Source organism: Lissotriton helveticus, chromosome 10 (genome assembly GCF_964261635.1).
Source record: "Lissotriton helveticus chromosome 10, aLisHel1.1, whole genome shotgun sequence".
NCBI lineage: Eukaryota > Metazoa > Chordata > Amphibia > Caudata > Salamandridae > Lissotriton > Lissotriton helveticus.
Genome location: NC_136071.1, coordinates 1,107,202,128 through 1,107,224,935, shown reverse-complemented (window position 1 = coordinate 1,107,224,935; position 22,808 = coordinate 1,107,202,128). Strand labels below are relative to the sequence as shown.

At 47.2% G+C, this 22,808-nt stretch overlaps 1 protein-coding gene across 2 annotated transcripts in view; it reads left to right on the top strand.

Annotated features, from left to right (window-relative positions):
* The window catches only part of DNAJC13 (DnaJ heat shock protein family (Hsp40) member C13), a 1,517,524-nt gene that overhangs the window by 355,311 nt on the left and 1,139,405 nt on the right, over positions 1–22,808 (top strand). For both annotated transcript variants that reach the window (XM_078663869.1, XM_078663868.1), the window contains exon 6: positions 11,487–11,687. In XM_078663869.1, the coding sequence (XP_078519995.1) occupies positions 11,487–11,687 (201 nt within the window). The remainder of the gene's footprint in view (positions 1–11,486; positions 11,688–22,808) is intronic.

Sequence of the window (22,808 nt, the reverse complement as noted above, 5' to 3'; positions counted from 1 at the left end):
TCCTCCTATATCAAGGATACAGGGGAGTTCCTGAGAATTATTCAAGATGTAGTATGGAGTGAGGAATATCTTTTAGTCACAATTGATGTGGTCTCACTTTATACATCGATAAAACACAATGTGGGGATGGAAGCGTGTCAATACTTCCTGAAACAACGTAGTATCACCACACTGGAACACACAAACATGCTCCTAAAAATGATCCATCTATGCTTAACAAATAACGTCTTCCTGTTTAATCAACAACTATACAGGCAAGAATGTGGCACCGCAATGGGTATTTCATTTTCTCCTAACTATGCCAATACCACCATGGGCTGGTGGGAAAAAACAGTGGCATGGAACATGAACAACCAACAAGAACTGGAACGGATCATTTTGTGGGTCCGATATATAGACGATTTGTTTATAATTTGGCATGGATCAGATCTTGAATTTCAAAATTACTTTTCAAAACTGAATCAAAATGAGGTTGGTTTACAGTTTACATGCACAACAAACAAAAAACAAATCGATTTTCTGGACACAAATTTACATCTCCAATGGAAAACTAGAAACCACACTGTTCCGTAAAAAAACAGCCACCAATAGTGTGTTACATGGAACTAGTTTCCATCCACAAGCACTCCTAAAAAGCATACCGTATGGAGCATACTTAAGGCTCAAACGAAACTGCTCTAAACCTGAGGATGCCGAAAGAAAATTGAAAGAATGCAAGATGAGATTCAAGTCAAGAGGATATGAAGATCGTGTCCTACAAAAATTTAAAAAGAAGGCTGATCAAAAAACAAGAGCGGAACTGTTAGTTGAAAAACCAAAAACCACAAACAAAATTGAACCACCGAGATTTGTAACCACTTATAATAAAGAAAGTGGAATCATCGCCAACAAAATGAAAAAATATTGGCACCTGATATCTGGGGACCCAGATATAGGAGAATTAGTAGGCAAGCAACCACAAATCACCTATAAAAAGAACACATCTCTCAAAGACCTCTTGGTAAAAAGTCATTTTCAGCAAAAACCTGAGACAAATTGGCTTAAAGATCAACGTAAAGGATTCAAACCTTGCTCCTCATGTAAAGCTTGCAAAATTGGAACCAGCAAAAAGAGCATTGAGTAACCAAATGGGAAAACAATGCACATAGACCACATTTTTTGATGTACAGGTGATTTGTTGGTCAATGTGATTGAATGCAAATGCGGGAGCAAATATATAGGCAGCACCACATGCATGCTTAAAAAGAGAATCCTGGAACACATCAGGGCAGTGAAAAACAAAAACATGCTTTATGCAACAGCAAAACACATAAATACATGCCAGGAAGGAGATTGGAAAACAATGTGATTTTATGGACTGAAACTGCTAACCAAAACTGAGAGAGGTGGTGATTCTGTTCGGAAACTGAGACAAATGGAGTCCCGTTTAATCATCCGGTTACGAACAAAAATACCGAGAGGTATGAATTTTGGAGAGGATCTCCATGTACATTTAGACTGACTATAGCAGTACCAGCTGCACAGTCTATAAAGAGGATTGGGGTACTATACCCAATGATATAACTGACATTGCTCTGGAACTATTCCAAATATGAACGTGGATTTAAATTGCCCATGTGACTTAACATGAACTATTTAACATAATGAAATGTAAATAATACGATCACACCAGTCTTTCTTTTAATTTAAAAATTGTGTGTATACTGTTTTCATACTACATATCCCATAATGCCCCATAACGACTAACATGGGCCAGTATATAATTGAAAATAGTAGAAGGACCAACTGACCGTGAACAAAGCCTTGTGTGGCTGAAACGCGTTGGTGGGGTGAAGCGCTGATTAAAGGCTTCTAAAACTCTCTATTTGTACCGCTCCTTTTGTATGGAAAAATGATTGCTTGGGTCTGGATCCGACCCCTGAGCTGAGCACACACTGCTGAGCGCTCTCATAGCCTGCTGGATCACTTTGTGACATATATATATATATATATATATATATATATATATATATATATATATATATATATATATATATATATATATATATATATATATACTGAAAAAAACAAAGGTTACAGGGACATTTTAGTTAGACACACATTTCACTCATACAAAACCAGAGAAATTTAGCTGTTCTAATTACCTGAACTAACTATAACTTACGCCCCCGCAATGCACTGCTTTTACCGCACATATTACATCACTCATGACATGGTTAGTTATATTACTGATGACCTCATTGATATCTCAATTGACACTTTCAAGAACAAGGGAAACCCTAGGATATTAGGGACCAATAGTAATGCACAATTAAAGGTATAATGGTCCCTGTATTACGTTTTTGTAAGCAATATTCATGGAAAAGTAATAATTCCATGATTATTGCTTACAAACATGTAATACTTATGGACCATAGTTCCTTTAATTAACTCAAATGATATCAGTGATGACCTGATCCTGTGAGTTTAAGTGTTTTCTAAAGAGTGTGAGTGTTAAACATATATACTAAGTAACTCCAAAAAGTTAAATTAGTTTACTAGGTGTACTATTAATGAGTAATACTACGTTTAAAATCTATTATATGGGTGGCTGCGTGACTGTTTGCTACTGTGTGTGAGCGGGTGTCTGAGTGGCTGTATTGGTGTGTGAGTGGGTATGTGAGCGGTTGTGTGTGTGCATAAGTGAATCTGTAAGTAGCTAGCTGTGTGGGTGAGTGAGTGGCTGTATTGGTGAGTGGGTGTGTCAGTGGCTGTATGTGTGAGTGAGTGGCTGTATTGGTGAGTGGGTATGTGAGGGGCTTTGTGGGTCAGTGAGTGGGTGTCTGAATGGCTGTATGAGTGAGTGACTGGGTGTATAAGTGGCTGTAAGGGTGAGTGAATAGCTGTTTGAGTGGGTGTTTAGTTAACCCCTTCGCCGCAGCGGTAATTCCGCTGCGACGCTGGGGGGGGAGTCGCGCGGCGCCGCCATGCTTGTGACGGAACCACTCTGTCACGAGCCACGGGTGCGCTGTGCTTATGACGGAGTGGTTCCGTCACGGCTCCGCCCACTCACTAATTCGCCCGCACAGACAGGGAATCAGTGCCGCGTGGGTGGAGCGGACGCGGCAAGACGGAACCACTCCGTCATGAGCACACGCCACCCGTGGCTCGTGACGGAGTGGTTCCGTCACAAGCATGGGAGGGGTTAAGTGAGTTGGTGTGGCTATATTGTAGAGTGTTTCTCTGTGTGTATGGGTAAGTGAGCGGATGTGAGAGGGTTTGTATGGATATATGAATGGGTATGTAAGTGGTTGTGTGAGTGTGAGAGGCTGTGGTGAGAGGCTGTACTGGTGAGTGAGGAGGTGTTTGAGTGGCTGTATAGGTGAATAAGTGGGTGTGTGAGTAGTTATATGGGTGAGTATGTAGCTGTGTTAGTGACTGGATAGTTGAGTGACTAGTTGTATGAGTAGATTTATGGGTGAGTGAGTGGTTGTCTTAGTGGCTCCATGGTTTAGTAAGTGTGTGAGTAGTTTTATTGGTCTGTAAATGGGTATGTGTGTGGTTATGTGGGTGTGAGCGGGTGTATGAAAGGTTGTATAGAAGTGTAAATGGGTGTGTGAGTGGTTGTCTGAATGATGTCATTAGTGATGTCACTGACAATGTCATAAGTGATGTGAAGTCATAAGCAGTGCATTACGGGGTGTAAGTTATAGTTAGCGTAGCTAACTATAACTGCTGAATTTCTCTGGTTTAGTACGAGTGAATTGTGAGCTTAACTATAACGTTCCTGTAACCATTATTTTTTTATAAATCACTTCTTTTTAGTATGTTTACAAAATGAAAAGCACAGCTAACGTGCCTAAAACCTATTGGGCTGGCAGCGTAGATGCAATAGGAAAAGGTGTATACCCAGCTTGCGCCTACACTCTAGTGGCCGGCAGGGATAAAGGAAGTGGCAATTATACAAAAGTTATCTAATCTACCCAATGAACAAAACCCCCTCCCCATTCCTTCTGTGTGTTTACATGAGTAAGAAGTGGGGCAAGTTAGTCAAACCCAATGTATGTGGCAAGCAAGTATGGTGTCTTTACGGGGTTAAGTAGTGGAGACATTTGGGCAAGAATCAGTTGGAGAAACAAGCCGCAGAAGCCTCAAGTGGGCTGGGCTGGTCAGTTTGTAAAATTCCTCCGAGAAGATACGGATGAAAGGTGGCCCAGTCAGCGGTTTAGTCATCTAGCCTTTTTTCTAAGGCTAATGATATTTTTTCCATTCTCAAAATAAAACCAAAACTTATGCAGCCATGATTTATGTTGAGGGGTCTTGTCCGTGCCCCAGAGCACATGTATAACTTGGTGAGCTGCACACAATGCCAGTGCCATGTGCTTTCCTCTACGAGAGTAGGGCAGAAATGTCTGAGGTTTGGGAAGCTCAAGTATGGGATAGGCGGGTATTCGAGGGATAGTGTTCGCTAAAACTTTCTCTATATCATTTAAAACCTTTTCCCAAAAGTGATTGAGTTTGGGACAGTGCACAAAGGAGAAAAAAGTGAACCAGTCACCCCGCAGTCACTCCAGAACTCTTTAGAACATTCTGTATTTCATGCCCCCAGCCTTTCAGGAGTTGGATGCCAGTAGGATACTTTCTTATATGCGGTTTGTGTGCTATAGATGTGTACTGTATGATGAGCTCGGTAAAATATGTCTGCCCATTCAGTCTTCGAGAGAGGTTTGCCGATTTGTTCCTCCCATCGCTTCTGCCCTGCAGAGCGGGTAATAGTCTCCCCACCACCAAGAATTGTATGCATCTCAGAGACAAGCCATCTATCATTTTTCTTCAGCATTCGCCATTTCGCTAAAAGGGGTAGGGGCCGCCCAGTGTGGGGTCGAATGGAGGGGTGAAGAATTTAAACCGCATATTTGGAGATATTGAATGCGGTCGGCATCACTCAATACGTAGTTTATCCATAGTTGATTAAAGGGAATTATCCCTTGTGGTTCAAATAAGTAGCCGATCCAACATTGAAAGTTGTCTGGTTGGAGACCCGGTGTGAATTCAGGGTTGGCAAAAATTGGTGTCATAGGAGAGGGGAAGGACTTCAAGCCACCACCATCACCACCTTGACCAACACCGCATCCCAGACACGGAAGTTGTGACCAGTTAAAGTAAAGTCCCCTTACCCTATGTTGTCCTGGGGAGCCAGGTCTCCTTCGTAATGTGAGAACCAGCAACTGCCTGGTCCATGCGACACCAGTGTTTTTTGGTGAGGGGTCTGCTCCATTCTACCAGAAATCTTAGTTGACAGGCGTAATAGTGCTGCAAAACTGAAGGTACTGCAAGACCGCCACCACCACCACCACTACTACTACTTCATTAATAGCCGCAATCCTACCCAGCCAATTGTGGAGAACAGCTCTAACTTATTTGGTTAACAAGTTATGGTTTTGGGAGTCACATTTTGTGATTTGTCTTTTTTTTTTTCTTTTTTTTTCATATTGACCTTGATCACAGAAGGGGATCCAAGGGTCTGGATCTCTGTAACCAAGGCAGGGAGAGAGATCAAGGTATCCGAGATGACTAGAATCATGGCATCTGCATATAGGCTTTTTACATGTTGTTCCCCACCGAAGGTGATGACAGCAGTATCCAAATTTGCCTTAATATGTTGGGCAAAAGGCTCCATATATAGGCCAATAAAAGCGAGAGGAGAGAGCGTTCGTGCAATGTCAAACAGGGAAAGGTAATGAAGAAAGCCCATTAACCTGCACCTTGTCTCTAGGAGAGCTGTAAATGCTCATATTCCAGACACAAAACCATTCTCCGAAACCAAAGCATTCTAAAGTCCGAAACAGATGGGGCCAGTGGACTATGTCAAACGCTTTCTTCACGTCCATCTAGAGGAGAATGGCTTCTACTTGCATCTGGAACACTTTGTTGAGTAGCTGATATGTGCACCATGTCTTGTCCCTGCATTATCGCCCCAGGACAAAGCCGGCTTGATCTGACCCGGCATTTAGGGATTGAGGTGGTGAGCCACAATACTAGTGAATGGTTTGACATCTATGTTTAGGAGAGCTATTGGTCTCTATGACCCACATAATGTTGGGATCTTATCCGGTTTGGGTATAACCGAGATAGATGCCTCTAACATAAAGCCGGTAAGAGAGCTAGTGGAGACAAAATAATTGAAGGGCCTAGTAAGAATAGGGGCCAAATCTTGACAGAAGGTTTTTATAAAAGTTAGAGGGGAACCCATCAGGGCCCGGGGCTTTGAAGAGTTTAAGGCGGGCAATGGCTGATACTACTTCCTCAATGCGCATAGGTTTATCTAAAAAAGCTACGTGCCGTAGAAGTGGAGTCTGAAGCCAGGAAGTAAGATATTCTGAAGGGTCTGCAGAGGGCTCATTGGTTTGGCGTAGAGAGATTTATAGAAGTTGTTAAGGCGTCCGCTATGTGCATAGCAGAATAGGCCTCCGTGTTTGGGGAATGGCAGATAGCCCGAATGGAGGTAAAGTTAACCTTGGCCTGCAATTAGTTGGCAATCATTCATCCACACCGGTTGCTACCCAGGTAGTACTTGTTTTTTTTAAATCGAGGCGTTTAGGGAGCAGACGAGAGCACTCTATCTTCCTCCACATCCGAGGAGCCCCGGTGCATTTGTGAATTGCTTTGAACTCCTCTGTTTTTCTTTCCGGAGTTGGCTTTCTGAAGCTGATATGGCTATGAATTCTCTGTAGACTACCAGTTACAAAGTCTCCCAGAGGGAGGCCAGCGTGACTTTACTGGTGTCATTTACCTGCATGTAATCGCCAATCGACTTACGAATTGCTGCAACTGTTGAAGGTGACCTGAGTAACAAGTCCCTCAGGCGCCAACAGGAAGAGCATGTTTTTGTTGTGTCAATGTAGACATTGATAAATAAGGGTGTGTGATCAGAAAGTGAGCGAGGGGCAATGGAAGAGTCAGTGACAAGCGACTGGAGGGTGGAGGAAGCTAGGAAATAATCAATCCGTGCGAAAGTCTTATGTGCCACTAAGTAAGACTTCTGTCGGGATGCTGTGCTCACCAGATGTCTGTCAGTCTGCAATCAGCCAGCCAGCGATGAACCTGTGGTGAGCTTTGGCCAAAGCGGTCAATGTCATTGTCCATGACCAAGTTCCGGTCACCCCCCATCAGTATGCCTTCATCTGGGGTCTGGAGTGAAGTCGAACGCAGTGAGACTAAAGACTTTCTGATGCTTGTTAGGGGCATATATATTTGTAAAATAGGAGGAACCAATTTGCAGTCGATATGCAAACAATCGTTTCATAGTTTCTGTGACCTTGGGAGACTATTTCACCCTGAAACCCTGAGAAGAACAGGATAGCAACCCCTCCCTTATTCGGGGGACTCGAGGACCACAGCTGTTGCGGAAACCAGCGAGATTGCATGCGATGTGTGTCTTTAAGTAGTAAATGTGTTTCTGGGAGTAGGCAAATTTCGCTGCTGGAGCGGTCCAGGAGGGACATGTGGGATTATGTAGGCCTTAGACATTAAGACTACTAATGTGAAGAGCCAATACCATTGTTTAAGCGGGCATAAGGGAAAAAGCAGTGCTTGCCCTCCCAATTCGCACGCAGCATCATGAAGAGTGCTGGGTAGTTAATGCAAGTGTCTATAGGGATCAGCAACCAACATTGTCAAAAAGATTTACCACCGGTTTCAGATGCAAGTTTGGCTAGGACATTCTGTAGCTCTTGTGCGTGCTCGCTTGGGCCAGGGCGTGGGTGTCTCTTGGATGTCCGAGCAGCAGTGGATGCGCCATCATCGTGTAGGTCTAAGAGTCAACCTCCCCAGCGAAAAATCAGTCTTAAAATATGACCCTATCCATAAGATACGTATTTAGAACATAGGAAATCAGTGATTGGCTTAAATTTCTTTTGCCATTGGAGGGTAGTAAAGGAAATGTCCTTGAAGAGGCCTATTGTGTAACCTCTGAAGATGACGATCTGTTTCTCTCTAGCAGCTGTTAGGATGTCTTCCTTGGTTTGGAAGATATGAACACAGGCTAGGAGGTCTACCAATGTCCTGTTCCCGGGCTGGCCCACTTCATTTACCCAATCAAGGCAAAGTTCCATATTTTCATCCCAACCTAGACTAGAGCGAGATAGGGCTGTGTATATTCTTATGTGTGTGCCCTCAGCCCCAATTGGAATGCCTCAGAGGCTTATCTTATTCCAGCACGTTCTATTTTAAGATCGTCCACGTGGGCTCTAAGATAATCTTGTGGTTGAATCTAATCATCTTCTCCTTTCGAAGTCTCATTATCTTCCAGTGAGGCTCCATGGTCACCAAGTGCAGTCAAATCTTGGTGCATGTCTTTAAAAATCTGGAGGTCAGCTTTGAGAAAGTTAAAGAGAGAAGGCAAGAAGCCATGGGTCACCAGGGCTTGATCTTCATCCAGGGGGCACTCCTGGTCACAGAAGGCTGAGAGGCAGGTGGTGGGGTCTTTGGATGACGCCGGTTTGGGGCAGGTGAGCATATCTTTGATAGCTTGATCATGTTTGCCCCTAGAGGAGGTCATCTTAAATGGTTGAACACTGAAGGTGTCATGGGGTAGAGGGTTTGTGGGGCCCACCGGTTACTACCAGGAGGTCGCTCTGAAGCAGTGTCCTATAGGAAGGGTGGAGGTCCTGAAGATATAAGTGGGCTAGGAGGTGTAGAGAGATGTAGTAGTTCTCCTCCTGAAATTCACTGTGTGACCTAGTGCCTTCACCTGATGTAACGAGAAATATAAGCAGGTCCACCGATGGGACGGCGTTGCCGCCACCACAGTGAAAGGAAATCGTGCCCACAGGAGGTAGCAGGCGGCAGAGAGTAGAGCTAGTGAGCACAGGCCTCTGAGCAGAAGTATGGGCCCCTGAGACAGTAAAAGGGTTAAAAAAAAAAAAGGAGCCAGCATGAGGAGGGCCTAATCTCTCTGGGCCTTTTGATGGAAAAAAGGCAAGGCCTCTGAAGTGGATCCTCGGGGAGACCAGTCCGACCCCCTCAGCTGGCACCAGTATGTTGTAGGTGAGAGGGGAGCCCACAGTCCGATACACTCATGAATTCCCCCCTCCCTAAGCTTCCGCTAACCCTCATCTCAGAGTCCGCATCGTCATCACGGGGCACGGCGCAGTTCAGGCAATGTCGGGTCACAGGCCAGACGCCTCCCTCAGTGAGGCTGAAGACACCAGTAGTGTGAGGAGCAGAGGGCACAGGGAACACCAGAGCCGGAGGCAGTGAGGGATGCCCACCTGGGCTACCATAGGGCAGGTTTGTGCAAGGAGGGTGATGGGACCCAGAACTCACCTTCTCCCCAAGCAGTATGGTCAGGTTGCAGTCCCGAGCCTCAGGGCAAGCTCCCGGGTTGTTCCGCGGAGAGTTGCTGGTAGTGATCATTGGGGCCCCATTGGGACAGCTAAATGTCGCCAGGGAGGGAAGAGAATAGCTCCTCTTCACCCTTTGTCAAATTAGAGACGGGTTAAAGCCCCAGCGAAGGATCCAACCACCATCTAAGCCATTGTGGTCACCATCTTGGGCTTTGCGGGATCAGGGTGTGTGAGTTATTGTGTGTGTGTGTGGTGGGCATGTCAGTGCATGTGTGACTGGCTCTCTGGGTGTGTAAGAGGATGTGAATCCTTCTGTGGGTCTCTGAGTGAGTGTGTTCAGTGAGTGTGTGACTGCTGTCTGGGTCTGTAAGCGGGTGTGCGAGTGGTTTTATGAGTCTCTGAAGATGTGTGTGTGGCTGTACAGGTGTGTGGTGGGCTGCGTGGGCATGCCAGTGCATGTGTGACTGGCTTTATGGGTGTGTACGTGGGTGTGTGAGTGAGTGCCTGAGTGGGTCTGTGAGTGGGAGTGGTTCTCTGGTTCTCTGCGTGGGTGAGTGGCTGTATCGGTGTGTGAGTGGTGTTCTGGGTTTCTGAGTGGGTGTGCGAGTGGCTGTATGGATGTGTGAGTAGATGAAGTGGGTGGGTGTGTGAGTGGATCTGTGAATGGATGTATTGTTTTATAAAATTGAGTTCTGGATCCTCAGCAGATTCACACAGGAATCTGCACTGAGCACTGCAGTGGATCCGCGGATCCTGACGCTCTCCCCAAAATGTTTTTGGAATATTTCCTGTCCATGAGACCCCTCCATCAGTCTCAGGGGTCAGGATAGCTCTATCCTGACCCCTTATAACCTATTTACTCTTTATTCTCCACCCCCTGGGAACCAAAAATGGCGGCTGCAACTTTTCTCTCAAGTTGCGGCCCAGCTGTTGGCGCATGGATCCGCGTCTCTAGATCTACATAAAACTTTTTTGTTTAATAACTCCTAAACTTTTTATTTGATTTACACTGAATTACTAAGAGTGCTCTTTCTGGACCAAGAGGTATATTTCTACCAAATTTGAGTAATTCCATTCAGCAGTTCGGCCTGTAGCCATGTCTAAATAATTGCAATCCCCATAGGCATTGCTTGGGGAAAAATCATTTTGGGACCCCCCTTTTTCTCAGTCCCCGCTTGACGAATCCCCCTGAAACTTTAAATACAGAACTAGGCAAAGTAGGCCATTGTTTATGGAAAATTTCTTCAAATTTAGCAAAGCAAAAAATGCTGCTGCTTCTATGGGGAAACGTTGGTCCTAACTATAACTACCTACTGGCATTTGCCAGTAGGTATATTATATATATATTTGCTGGAGAAAAAAAAAGATTAAGGTGATGTTATAGTTTAGTGCGATAAAAAGATCTGATGCACCGCTCATGACTTAGCATATGGCATCACTCCTGTGCTATATCATTTGATATCACTCATAACAGTGCAGGGCAGGGTGCAAATTATAGTTAGTTGTGCTAACTATAACTGCTGAAATTCTGTGTTTTCTTTTTTTAGTTCAATATGTTATATTGGCACCGGCATATTCACCTAACTAACATCAGTTTAAGCTTTGTTTATTTCAGTGACTTTCTAGTTTTTTTTAATTTAAAACAAAATCTGATCTTTTCATCACACCAACTATAATGTCACTTTAACCTTTTTTTCAGTTAATTTTTAGTTTTTTTGGGGTAAAATAATATTTCATTCACATACCTCAAGCCAATTCCTGCCGCGCATGTCCATGTCTTGTAAATGCTCAGCATTTAATATAGTCTTTTTTCTTTTCCCTGGGACGTTTAGTGTCTTTTGTTGTCATTCGTTGTTGACTTATTGACTGTTTTTATAATAGTTTGAGTTTTTCTGTCTCTAGTAAGAAGAAACTTGAAAAAATATGTAAATCTTGCAAATATGTTTTTTAAATGCCAGAGTGTAAATGTGCTAACTAGACTACTAGTTTTTTTGCTACATTTTAGTGATGTATTATCTTAATTTGCTGTTTTAACACATTGGTTAATGAAGTAATTTGAATCGCACATCAAATTGATTTGAACCTGTAATATCTAGCTCTTTTTAGCCATCTGTGATATTTATTTGGTTGTCTAAGATGTATCTTTTCTGTCTTCTACAGAGGTATAACTGCTATAAACATCACTGGAGTGACACGCGGAAGCCTGTTGTTCTTGAAGTAACTCCGGGAGGAATTGACCAGATTGATCCTGGAAATAACCGAATTCTCTGCTCCTATGACTACAGGAATATTGAAGGCTTTGCTGAACTTTCTGACTATCAAGGAGGGTTCTGCATTATTTATGGAGGCTTTAGTAGATTGGTGAGAACCTTAAGCCAAAATGTTGGATTGATGTAATGTGAGCACAGTAGGAGTTTTGAAACGATAGGTACCTGTTACTGTTCACAAGAAACAACCCGATCACACTTATTCTCCTGCTCTTAAGTGTGCTACTTTAGTGTTTGCTAGTTACTGGCACTTTAGCATTGTGTAATAGTGGTTATATGTGTGCCAAAACTTATAAAACATTTTTGTGTTTTGTGTTGCAAATGCTGGTTGAATCAACGGGTAGGTTTTAAAATATTTATTGCCCATATTTTGTTGATTCGTTGTGTTTCTATATGTTATTTTCATTCCTAAAATAAGGTAATCATTTCGCAAATTACATTCAAAAGGGTAGATGAAGGAGACTTTTATTCCTTTCAGCTAGTTGCTCCCTGCTATTGCCATCACATTTCTTAGAATAACCCATGAATCTATTTCCATTTAACATGGAATCAAATCCCCTAAATCAATATTAGCCATCACTTTACCCAGCTCTCTGAAAACAGTGGAAAACAAAATCCCATGTTAATAGACAAATAAAAAAATATGGGTCAGTCTCGCTGATGATATTTTTGCTTCTCATATGTGAAATTTAATTTGAACTAAGACTTGTGTGGACGACAAATAATGGATATTTCTACAATATTGCACAGAAGTCTTTATTTTGTTAAAGAAATTGAAGTATTTTTATACTAGGTTATCATTTTTCTCAGCAACAATTACTTTACATTTCCTATTAAACCTGTCAAAAGCTAGCTCAAACATTCTCATGTTAAACCTATGCATGGGTCCTGATCGATGTCATTAACAACTTTATCCTGGCCAGCATGCACCTGTTTTCATTCACGCAGCCTATGGCAGTTGACCTTTTATTAGTTTTGGTCGTGTGAGCAGTATTAGAGTTGTCCCCATTTGGTGTGAAGTCACCTAGAGTCAGATGTCCAAGAACATCTTAGAAACAATGAGGCCCAAAATTACAGTTGTGTAACCAAATTATGCACCAAGATAAGTCATTCTATGATAAATCCCTGTTGTGTATAGCATCTAGTACAACTGTTTTAGCAAATCCTGTAATGGGTATTACAGTTATGAAACAAATGAAAAAGTAATTCCACAGATGGGAATAATCTGGCATCAATGGCTGTTTGTTGGAACAGAAAAGCGAGGTTCTGGACAATTTCAGAAGAGAAATGTTCAGATTCTTACCACTCTATATTCTTTATTGCTTTCAGCATCAATCACTGGTATTAAAGGACTTGATCCAAGGACTAGTGCCCCTAGTGGGTTGAAATTTCCTACTTACTTCCTGCAATTATGAGTAAGAATAGTGCTTATCTGGGGGAACCATTAGGGTGGTCCTGGTCGTTGCAGACAGTCACAAAATTATTTTGATAGCACCTGTTTCACCAAAATCCATTGTGTATGAGAATAGCTGGAATCTCCTATTCCTAGGATGTGCCCTGAAACAGTAGCCAGAAAGAAGAAACAGATTACTGTTTTGAGGGAATGCTGGCAGGTGGCAGTGAGGCATCAGTGGGCTTGCTTTTGCAACTTTCAGAGGGAAGAGATTTCTTTAGTCACAAGTGTAAAGAGAGCTGTTGATGGTGTGAGGGAATCCTTTCCATGCTCGCTGAGGTATCTGTATTGGGGTGGAGAAAAGGATTTGGAGGGATGTGCTGCCTTTCCTACAAGGAGAGCAGGATTGCAGATGCTGGGTTTGGAATTTATGCAATGGGTTCCCTTTACTCTGGTCTTTTTCACTGTTAGCTCCTCGCTTCCTTCTGTATGCTCCTTGTGAGCGGTTGAGTGTTTTGGTTATGCTGTTTTAATGTGCGTCATTAACAGATTAAAAAGGTACTGGGCTAATTTGGATGACATACAAGGCACACAGAGCCGTACATGTTTTCTCCCTTCTGTAGTAGGGGATCTCTGTTATAGTCATAATCTAGTGAATAGTCCCGCCCATGTGCGTGGACCCCGGAGCAATCAAAAATAATCTCTTAAAGTGTCGAAAAAATGCAGAACTGCACAGACACTTAAGAGAGAATTTAAAGACAGATAATGCAGCCTATAAAAGCTACACTGTCCAGTACTTCAACTAGAAATTCCACCACAAAATCCACAAAACAGCAAAGCCTGTACAGATTTCCCTTGCTTTAACAGCAAACACCCTCTGGAATGATAGAGAGGAGAACCTGGACAGACAAGCCCCATAGGCTGCCATTATGTGGCTCAGAATAGGATACTGTGCCTTTAAGAGAACCTTCCAGAACTTTACAGTATCCCAGAATGCACTGCAGGTCCCAATTACTTTCAGTTCTTTTTTCCGGCTCCTGCAAGCAGGACCCTGGAGCATTGAGCTCTCCCTTTTTAAGGGTTTATTGGTGATTTTTCACTTTGTTGTTCAAGTTAAGTGCTTTTAAGTACTTTGGTGCTGTTCTTTTTGGTATTTTGCTCCTTTTGAAGTCAAATATGCCTGCATTATTTGACAAATGCCCGGAGTGCTCCAGGAAGAAGGCAAAATCAGACTCCCATGAGGTGTGTATCCTCTGCCTTCCCTCTTTCCACATCCCAGAGGATTGTGAGATTTGTCAAGGCTTCTCTGGCAGGACCCTGAAGGAAAGACAGAAGATCAGGCTTCAGGGCCTCGAGGAAAGAAGGCTGAAGGGGCAAGGTGGGTCTGGAGGGGCTTATTCTGCCCATGCTGAGGCCTCTGGGGGGCTCCCCAGGGGCAGGAAGACCAGCAAACGTTCCCATTCTCCGTCTGGGTCGGTTGCACTGACTACGACGTCGAGAGGGATGACTACGGTCTGTTCCCCGTCTCCCAGGGCTCTGGGTCGAAGCGACGTCGACGGTCGACGTCGAGGGAATTACACAGACCGCCGTCGAAGTCTCCTTTGACGATTTCGTCGTCATCGTCGGTGTCGACGTCGAGTGATCGACGTCGAAGGGCCCGACGTCGGCGCTCGCCGTCGAAGCGACACCGCCGTTCGCCGCAGGCGAAGAGGAAACTATCGTCGTCGTGGGGATCCTCGTCGTCGAGTCCGCCGTCAAGGCGGAAGAAGTCGCCGTCGAGGCGGAAGAAGTCGCCTTCGAGGCGGTCGAGGTCGCCTTCGAGGCGGTCGAGGTCGCCTTCGAGGCGGTCGAGGTCGCCGTCGAGGCGGTCGAGGTCGCCGTCGAGGCGGTCGAGGTCGCCGTCGAGGCGGTCGAGGTCGTCGTCGAGGCACAAGAGGTCGTCGTCGAGGCGCAAGAGGTCGTCGTCGAGGCGCAAGAGGTCGCCGTCGAGACGGACGAGGTCGCGGACGAGGTCGCCGTCGAGGCATGGAAGACGGTCGACGCCGAGGAAGGGGCGCTCGACGTCGAGGGGCCTGCGCTCGCCGTCTGGTCACCGTTCTTCGACGTCGAGGAAGCGTGGTGAGCGGCCTGATGCTGTGGGAGGCTCGCCAAAGTCCAGGTCTGGAAAGGAAGGCGGATCACCGGGATCGGTGTACTCCGAGGTGTATACTCCATCACAGAAGCACGTTACGCCTCCGCCGCCGAGGGGTCTCCCTCCGAGGGCTCTGACCCCTCCTCCGTTGCCTCCTCTGCCTCCACCGGTACCTCGGCCTCAGGTGCCAGAGAGGCCGCCCCCGGTTCCTCCGAGGTCGGTCTCGTTGCCCAGGCTTCCGACCCCTCCCAAAGGGACTCCTAAGCCGCAGGCCCCGTCCAAACCCAGGACGCCCGCTCCAGGGAAACCGGCGGAGCGTCCCAGGCCTGGGAAATCGCGGTCACGCTCCAGACAGAGAGGAAGATCGAGGAGTCGGCACAGGTCCTCCACTAGATCTAGGCATCGCCATAGGAGGCGAGGATCCAGGTCCCGTACGGACTCCTCTAGGACTCGCTCATATTCGCCGACCTTATCGGACTCCCCGGAGACGAGGGTGTCTCCGGTGGACGACATCAGCATGTTCCAGGAGGTTCTCCTGAGGGGGGCTACGAAATTGGGCATCACGGTGACGGCTCCTACACCTACGACGTCCTTGATATTCGAGACACTTCACAAGAAGCATCTGTCTCGCCCTCTGCTGCCATTGGTGCCAGGGCTGGTCGAACCTGCGGAGGAGCTGTTCCTTACGCCTGCGGTGGTGAAGGCCGCTCCCTCCCGACTTCTGAAGAAGTACAGAGCACCGGATTCGGACCCGGCCTTCCTGCGGATGGACCCAGTACCCGACTCCGTGATAGTGACGGCGGCCAGGAAGTTACACTCTACCTCCCCGTCCTCCACCGTGCCGCCTGATAAAGAAAGCCGATGGATTGATTCGGCTGGAAGGAAGGCTTGTGGAACGTCTTCCACTACCATGAAAGCCTCCAGCGATTCGGCATTGCTGGGGCGGTACGGCCGTGCCCTGTGGGACTCCCTAGAACAGTTCACGGACCTCCTGCCACAAGACAAGAGGGAGGACCTCCTAGAAATACTTAAGGAAGGGATGCTGGTTTCAAACCAGGTCATCAGCGCGGTTGCGGATATCTCGCTGTTGGCGGCCCATAGTTACTGTTACGGGATCAACCAGCGCCGCCATGCTTGGCTCAGGCTCACGTCACTCAAGCCGGAGGCCCAGCAGCGGGTGGCCAATCTGCCCTTTTCCGGAGAAACACTGTTCGGAAAACATGCCAATGATGAGATGGCCCGCATGAAGGCGGAGGCGGAGACCCTGACGGCCGTGGGCTTGGAAGAGCCCAAAGAAAAGAAGTCCTACCGCCCGTTCCAGAGACGGTTCGGTGCACAGGGAAAAGGACGAGGACAGTCTTCGGGACAGCAGCAGCAGCAACAACAGCAGCAGTTCCGGAGACCCTTCCAGAAGTGTAGAGGTGGCAACAGTCCTCTACTGTGAACAAAGGCCCGGCCGGGTCTCGACCCTGAGCGGTTACTTCCCCTTCATCCGTTACCCGCTCCGCTGGGGGGGGGGAAGCGTTCAATTTTTTCTGGCGGAGTGGAGAAAAATTACTCAGGACAAGTGGGTGCTGAATATTGTTTGCAATGGATACAGTCTTCGGTTCACCAGCCCTCCTCCATCGATTCCTCCGGTCAGCTCGCAGTATCAGCTGCGCGAGCTCCAGACGGAGGCCGATATCCTGTTAAGGAAAAGGGCGATAGAAGACGTACCTCGGTCTCAAAGAGGAAGAGGTCTGTACTCACGGTTCTTTCTGGTCCGCAAGAAGGACAAGAACGAGTTCAGGCCCATTCTGGACTTGCGACAGGCAAACAAGTGGATTCGCAGAGAAAGGTTTCGCATGCTGTCGTTGCATCAGATTTATCCTCAGTTGCAACAGGGAGACTGGCTATGTGCAATAGACCTACAGGATGCGTACTTCCATGTGCCCATTGCACACAAACGCAGGAAGTTCCTGCGATTTCAAGTCGGCACCAATCACTATCAGTACACAGTACTTCCATTCGGGCTGACGTCTGCGCCCAGGACTTTCTCGAAGTGCATGGCAGTGGTAGCGGCACACCTGAGGAAGAACAAGGTGTTTGTCTACCTGGACGATTGGTTGATCAAGGCCTCCTCCTTCTCGGAAGCTCAAGTGCACTTCCAGAAGACGTGCGTTCTATTGAACAAGCTGGGGTTGCACATCAACATGTCCAAGTCTGTCCCGACTCTGGTCCAGTGCATTCAGTACGTGGGAGCCACCATCGATACGATGTCAGCAAGCGTGTCTCCTTCGGAGGAGCGACGATTATCACTCCTTCGGAAGGCTCAGGCTCTTATGACCACTCCATCTACGACAGTGAGGACGGTGTCTTCTCTACTGGGGTCGATGGCCTCTTGTATCTTCCTGACGCCACATGCACGGCTGCACATGAGACCGCTGCAGGAGTGCTTGGAAGATCAGTGGGACCAGAGGAGAGGTTCTTGGGACGACAAGATACGACTGTCTCTGCATGCTCTTCAGTCTCTGAAGTGGTGGTGTTCAGCGGAGAATCTCCTCAGAGGGGTTCCCTTCCACAAGGACATTCCCACTCAGACTCTCGTGACGGATGCTTCTCTCCAGGGATGGGGAGCGCACTCCGGAGACTTACAGATTCAAGGGACGTGGTCCCCGACGGAGTCCACGTACCACATCAATTTCCTGGAACTCAGAGCTGTTCACTTGGCACTGAAGGCTTTTCACCTGTCCTTCCAGACCAACTTTCTGCTTGTACAGACGGACAATACGACCACGATGTATTACCTCAACAAGCAGGGGGGCTCGAGATCACGCACCCTGTCACAGGAGGCGCAGGCGATCTGGCACTGGCTTCTGGCCCGAGGACTGACGATAACGGCCACCCATCTGCCAGGTGTGCAGAATGTTCAGGCAGACGCACTGAGCAGACTGATTCAGGAAAACCACGAATGGGTCATAAACGACGAAGTACTGGGAGAAGTCTTCGCAAGGTGGGGAACTCAAGACGTAGATCTGTTCGCCACCGCAGAAAACAGCAAATGCCGAGACTTCGCCTCCAGGTATTACCAGCCATGGACGCTGGGGAATGCGTTATGGATCAACTGGTTAAACAGCTTTCTGTACGCTTTTCCACCCATTCCCCTGATTCCGACGGTTCTCATCAAGCTGTCCCAGTCCAGGGCGCGGATGATACTGATTGCCCCGGAATGGCCCAGACAGTGGTGGTTCACGGACCTGCTTCACCGGTCTCTCCTTCCTCACATACGGCTGCCGTGCAGGCCGGACCTTCTCACGAAGTTCGGGGGTCGGATGTTGCACCCCAACCTCTCGTCTTTGAGTTTGGCGGCATGGCTCCTGAGATAGTGCAATATGGCCATCTGAATCTCCCAGAAGATTGCATGGACATACTGAAGGAGGCTAAGCGACCTTCCACTAGAACTTCTTATGCTTACAAGTGGAAGCGGTTTTGCATCTGGTGCAAGTCCAAGAACTATGACCCTACGACATGCAAGAAGGATGTCCTCCTTCCATATCTACTGCATCTAGCGCAGTCTGGCCTTAATGTCCATTCCATTAAGGTTCATCTGGCTGCTTTGACTGCCTACAGGAAATGCCCTTCACAGACTTCCTTCTTCCAGATCCCTGTGATCAAAGATTTTCTGGAAGGCTTGAAGAAAGTATTCCCTCTTGTCAGGCTTCCCTCGCCTTCATGGGAATTGAATGTGGTGCTGTCCAGATTGATGAAGGAGCCTTTTGAACCTATTCATAAGGCTTCGTTGCAGCACCTGTCCTGGAAGGCGGTGTTCCTCGTGGCCATTACATCGGCCCGCAGGGTGAGTGAAATTCAGGCGTTGTGTTGCCAAGAACCTTATACTGTATTTCATGCTGCTAAGGTTGTTATGCGTACTCACCCTAAATTTCTTCCCAAGGTTATTTCTGATTTTCTGATATACGTTTTTTCAGAACCCTTCATCTCCAGCGGAAAAGTCTTTACATTCCCTGGATGTTAGGAGGGTGTTGAAATTTTATCTGGATAAAACCAAAGATATTTGTAGGTTTATCAATTATGGATCAGTCAGGACGGGTCTTGCTACCTCTAAACAGTCCTTCTCGAGGTGGATTGTGTCCTGCATACAATTGTGTTACCAAAAGGCTAATAAGACCTTAGGGGGCAAACCTAAGGCTCATTCCACCAGGGGCAAAGCTGCCACGACGGCTTTGCTTCGTAATGTTCCCATTGCAGAAATCTGCAAGGCGGCCACTTGGAAGTCGGTCCATACCTTTGCTAAGCATTACTGCCTGGACACTGATGCCAGGGCAGACGCTCAGGTTGGGCAGGCTTCGCTGCGAAATCTGTTCGCACAATAGTGGTGTTATTTCTCGTTTCTCCACCGCCGCTTTGGTGTGGGGATGGGCTTGCCATTCTATTCACTAGATTATGACTATACACAGAGATCCCCTACTACAGAAGGAGTAGTTTCTGTCCTGTAACTCCAGTTCTGTAGTAGGGGTATCTCTGTTATAGTCATAAGCGCCCGCCCTCCTCCCCGGTGGAGAGAGAGAGATATTCATGTACGGAATGCTACAGGTCTGGCGTGTTACGCCTTCAAAAAGAACTGAAAGTAAATGGGACCTGCAGTGCATTCTGGGATACTATGAAGTTCTGGAAGGTTCTCTTAAAGGCACAGTATACTATTCTGAGCCACATAATGGCAGCCTATGGGGCTTGTCTGTCCAGGTTCTCCTCTCTATCATTCCAGAGGGTGTTTGCTGTTAAAGCAAGGGAAATCTGTACAGGCTTTGCTGTTATGTGGATTTTGTGGTGGAATTTCTAGTTGAAGTACTGGACAGTGTAGCTTTTATAGGCTGCATTATCTGTCTTTAAATTCTCTCTTAAGAGTCTGTGCAGTTCTGCATTTTTTCGACACTTTAAGAGATTATTTTTGATTGCTCCGGGGTCCACGCACATGGGTGGGACTATTCACTAGAGTATGACTATAACAGAGATACCCCTACTACAGAACTGGAGTTACTGGACAGAAACTACTCCTTGGTGTCTCTGATTGTGAGAAGCTGGCCTGGTATATGATGTACACGTATGTAAGTGGACAACTTGCATCAGTCCAGACAACCCTTATGGTGATTTATTTCTATTTCTATTTAAAACATTTATGGAGCGCGACAGCTGCCACAGCCAAGAGGTGTCCCGGCGCTAACAGCAAATAGGCAACAGCAGAGCAGAGAGCAGCCTACACAATGGGAAAAAGAAAGGTTTTAATAGCTTTCCTGAATTCAGCAAAATTGCTGAGGGGGCGAGGGGGGCAAGAAATTCAAAGAGTCGCCGCTCTGTACCGGAGGAACGGCCTCCGGTCCGGGTTCTCCTGACCCGGGGGACCACTAGCAAATGTTGGCCCGTGGAGCGAAGCTGATGGGAGGGAACATAAAAAGACAGTAGATCCGTCAAGATGGTAGGGGAAGTGAGCTTCACGATCTTAAAGGCTATACGGAGAGCCTTAAACTCGATCCGTTGAGCCACAGGCAGCCAATGAAGGCGGCGAATTGTAGTGGTCACCGAGCAAACTCTGTGTAGGCCCAAAAGAGCTCTAGCTGTGGCGTTCTGTACTCTCTGTAACCTAGGTTTCTGGAGTAGGGGATCTTTGTGTATAGTCATAATCTGTGAATAGTCCCGCCCATGTGCGTGGACCCCGGAGCAATCAAAATAGTCTCTTAAGTTGTCTTCTTCTGCAGTCCTGCTTAGACACTTAAGAGAAAATCAAAGACAAATAATGCAGCCTAACATTAACCAGGCTACATTGGCCAGCACTTCAACCTAAAGTGAAAAAGGATAGCCAAATACTATATAAATGTACACATTTTACAGAGTTTCACACCTAGAGAAAACTCCCCTTCACAAAAACCCTTTGTCATGATAGAGAGGAAGGGTTGGACAGACAAGCCTCATAGGCGGCCATATGTGTCTGGAAAAGGGATACCGTGCCTTTAAGGAACACTCCAGAGACTCTTGGTATCCCATGATGCACAGCCCCAGGCAAGTTACTTTCAGTTCTTTTTTCCGGCTCCTGCTAGCAGGACCCTGGAGTATTGAGCTCTACCTTTTTGGGTATATCTTCAATTTTTGGATATTTTCCAGGTCGAAGTCGAGGACTTCACTGGCGTCGAAACGCCATCGTCGTCGTGCTGAGACCCAAAGAGGCAGGCGCTCGCCTTCGAGGCGACACCACTGTTTGCCTTCAACGTCGACACGAAGATCTGCGTCGCGGAGATCGGCGTCGCGGAGATCGGCGTCGCGGAGATCGGCATCGAGGCGTCGCGGAGATCGACATCGAGGCGTCGCAGAGATCGACATCGAGGAGAGTCACGTCGAGGAAAGAAAAGTTGATGTCAAAGAGGAAGTCTACTTCCCGGACGGGGTCTAATGTGGTGAGCGTCTACTCATCAGAGAGTTCCCGGTTGCGGCGACGCCGGCCTTCCACCTCAGGAGAGTCTACCTCCAGAGCATCCTCCCCGAGGGCTGCTCGTAAGAAGAGGAGAATACTGAGGTCTCGGGACTCTGATTTCTCGAGGACCTACTGGCACTCAAGGCCTAGGACTCCTACTCCGCCACCTCAACAGCTACCTCCTCCTCCTCCGCCACCTCCTCCTCTGCCTCCTCTTCCAACTCAGCCTCTACAACCGAGGCCTTTTATTCGGCTCAGTCACCTCTTCTTCCACAACAGCCAGTGCCGGCGGGTCCAGAGAGACCCAGGAAACCGAGGTCAAGATCACGAGGGAGGCATCGCTCTCGTAGTGAGCGTAGATCTTCAACCAGGTCACGACATCGTCGTTGTAGAGAGAGGTCGCGGTCCAGGCATACCAGATACACGGACTCTTCAAGTGACAGGAGGTATTCGCCCACTTTGTCACCAGTGGATGACATCGTGACGTTTCAGGACGTGCTCTTTAGGGGAACAGCGAAGTTGGGGATAGCACTGATGGTGCCCACCCCTTTCACCTCGGTCATCTTTGAAACGCTACAGCGTAAGCACCTGTCTCGCCCTTTGCTGTCTTTGGTTCCAGGGTTGGAGGAACCGGCATGGAGCTGTTTCTGACGCCAGCCTCGGTGAAGTCTGCCCCTTTTTGCCCCTTCCAGAGGCGCTACTCCTCCCAACGGGGGCAGGGTCGCCAAGCTGGCCAACAACTGCAGCAGCAACAACAATATCAGAGGCCGCCCTTCCAGAAGCGTCAGAGGGGCAGAGGCGGTCAGCAGACCTCAGCGGTGAATAAGGGCCCGGCTGGGTCGAACCCTGCGGGATTACTTCCCCCTAGTCTGTTACCCACTCTGGTGGGGGGAAGCATTCAGAATAACCCGGCAGAGTGGAGAAAAATTACTCGGGACAAGTGGGTGCTGAATATTGTTTGCAATGGATACAGTCTTTGTTTTGTCAGCCCTCCTCCAGCTTTTCCACCTGTTCGCTTGCAATACCAGCTACGCGAGCTCCAAGCGGAAGCCGATATCCTGTTCAGAAAAAGGGTGATAGAAGACGTCCCTCTGTCTCAAAGGGTCTATACTCCAGGTTCTTTTGGTGTGCAAGAAGGACAAGAACGAGTTCAGGCCCATTCTGGATTTGCGACAAGCAAACAAGTGGATCCTCAGGGACAAGTTTTGCATGTTGTCCTTGCACCAGATTT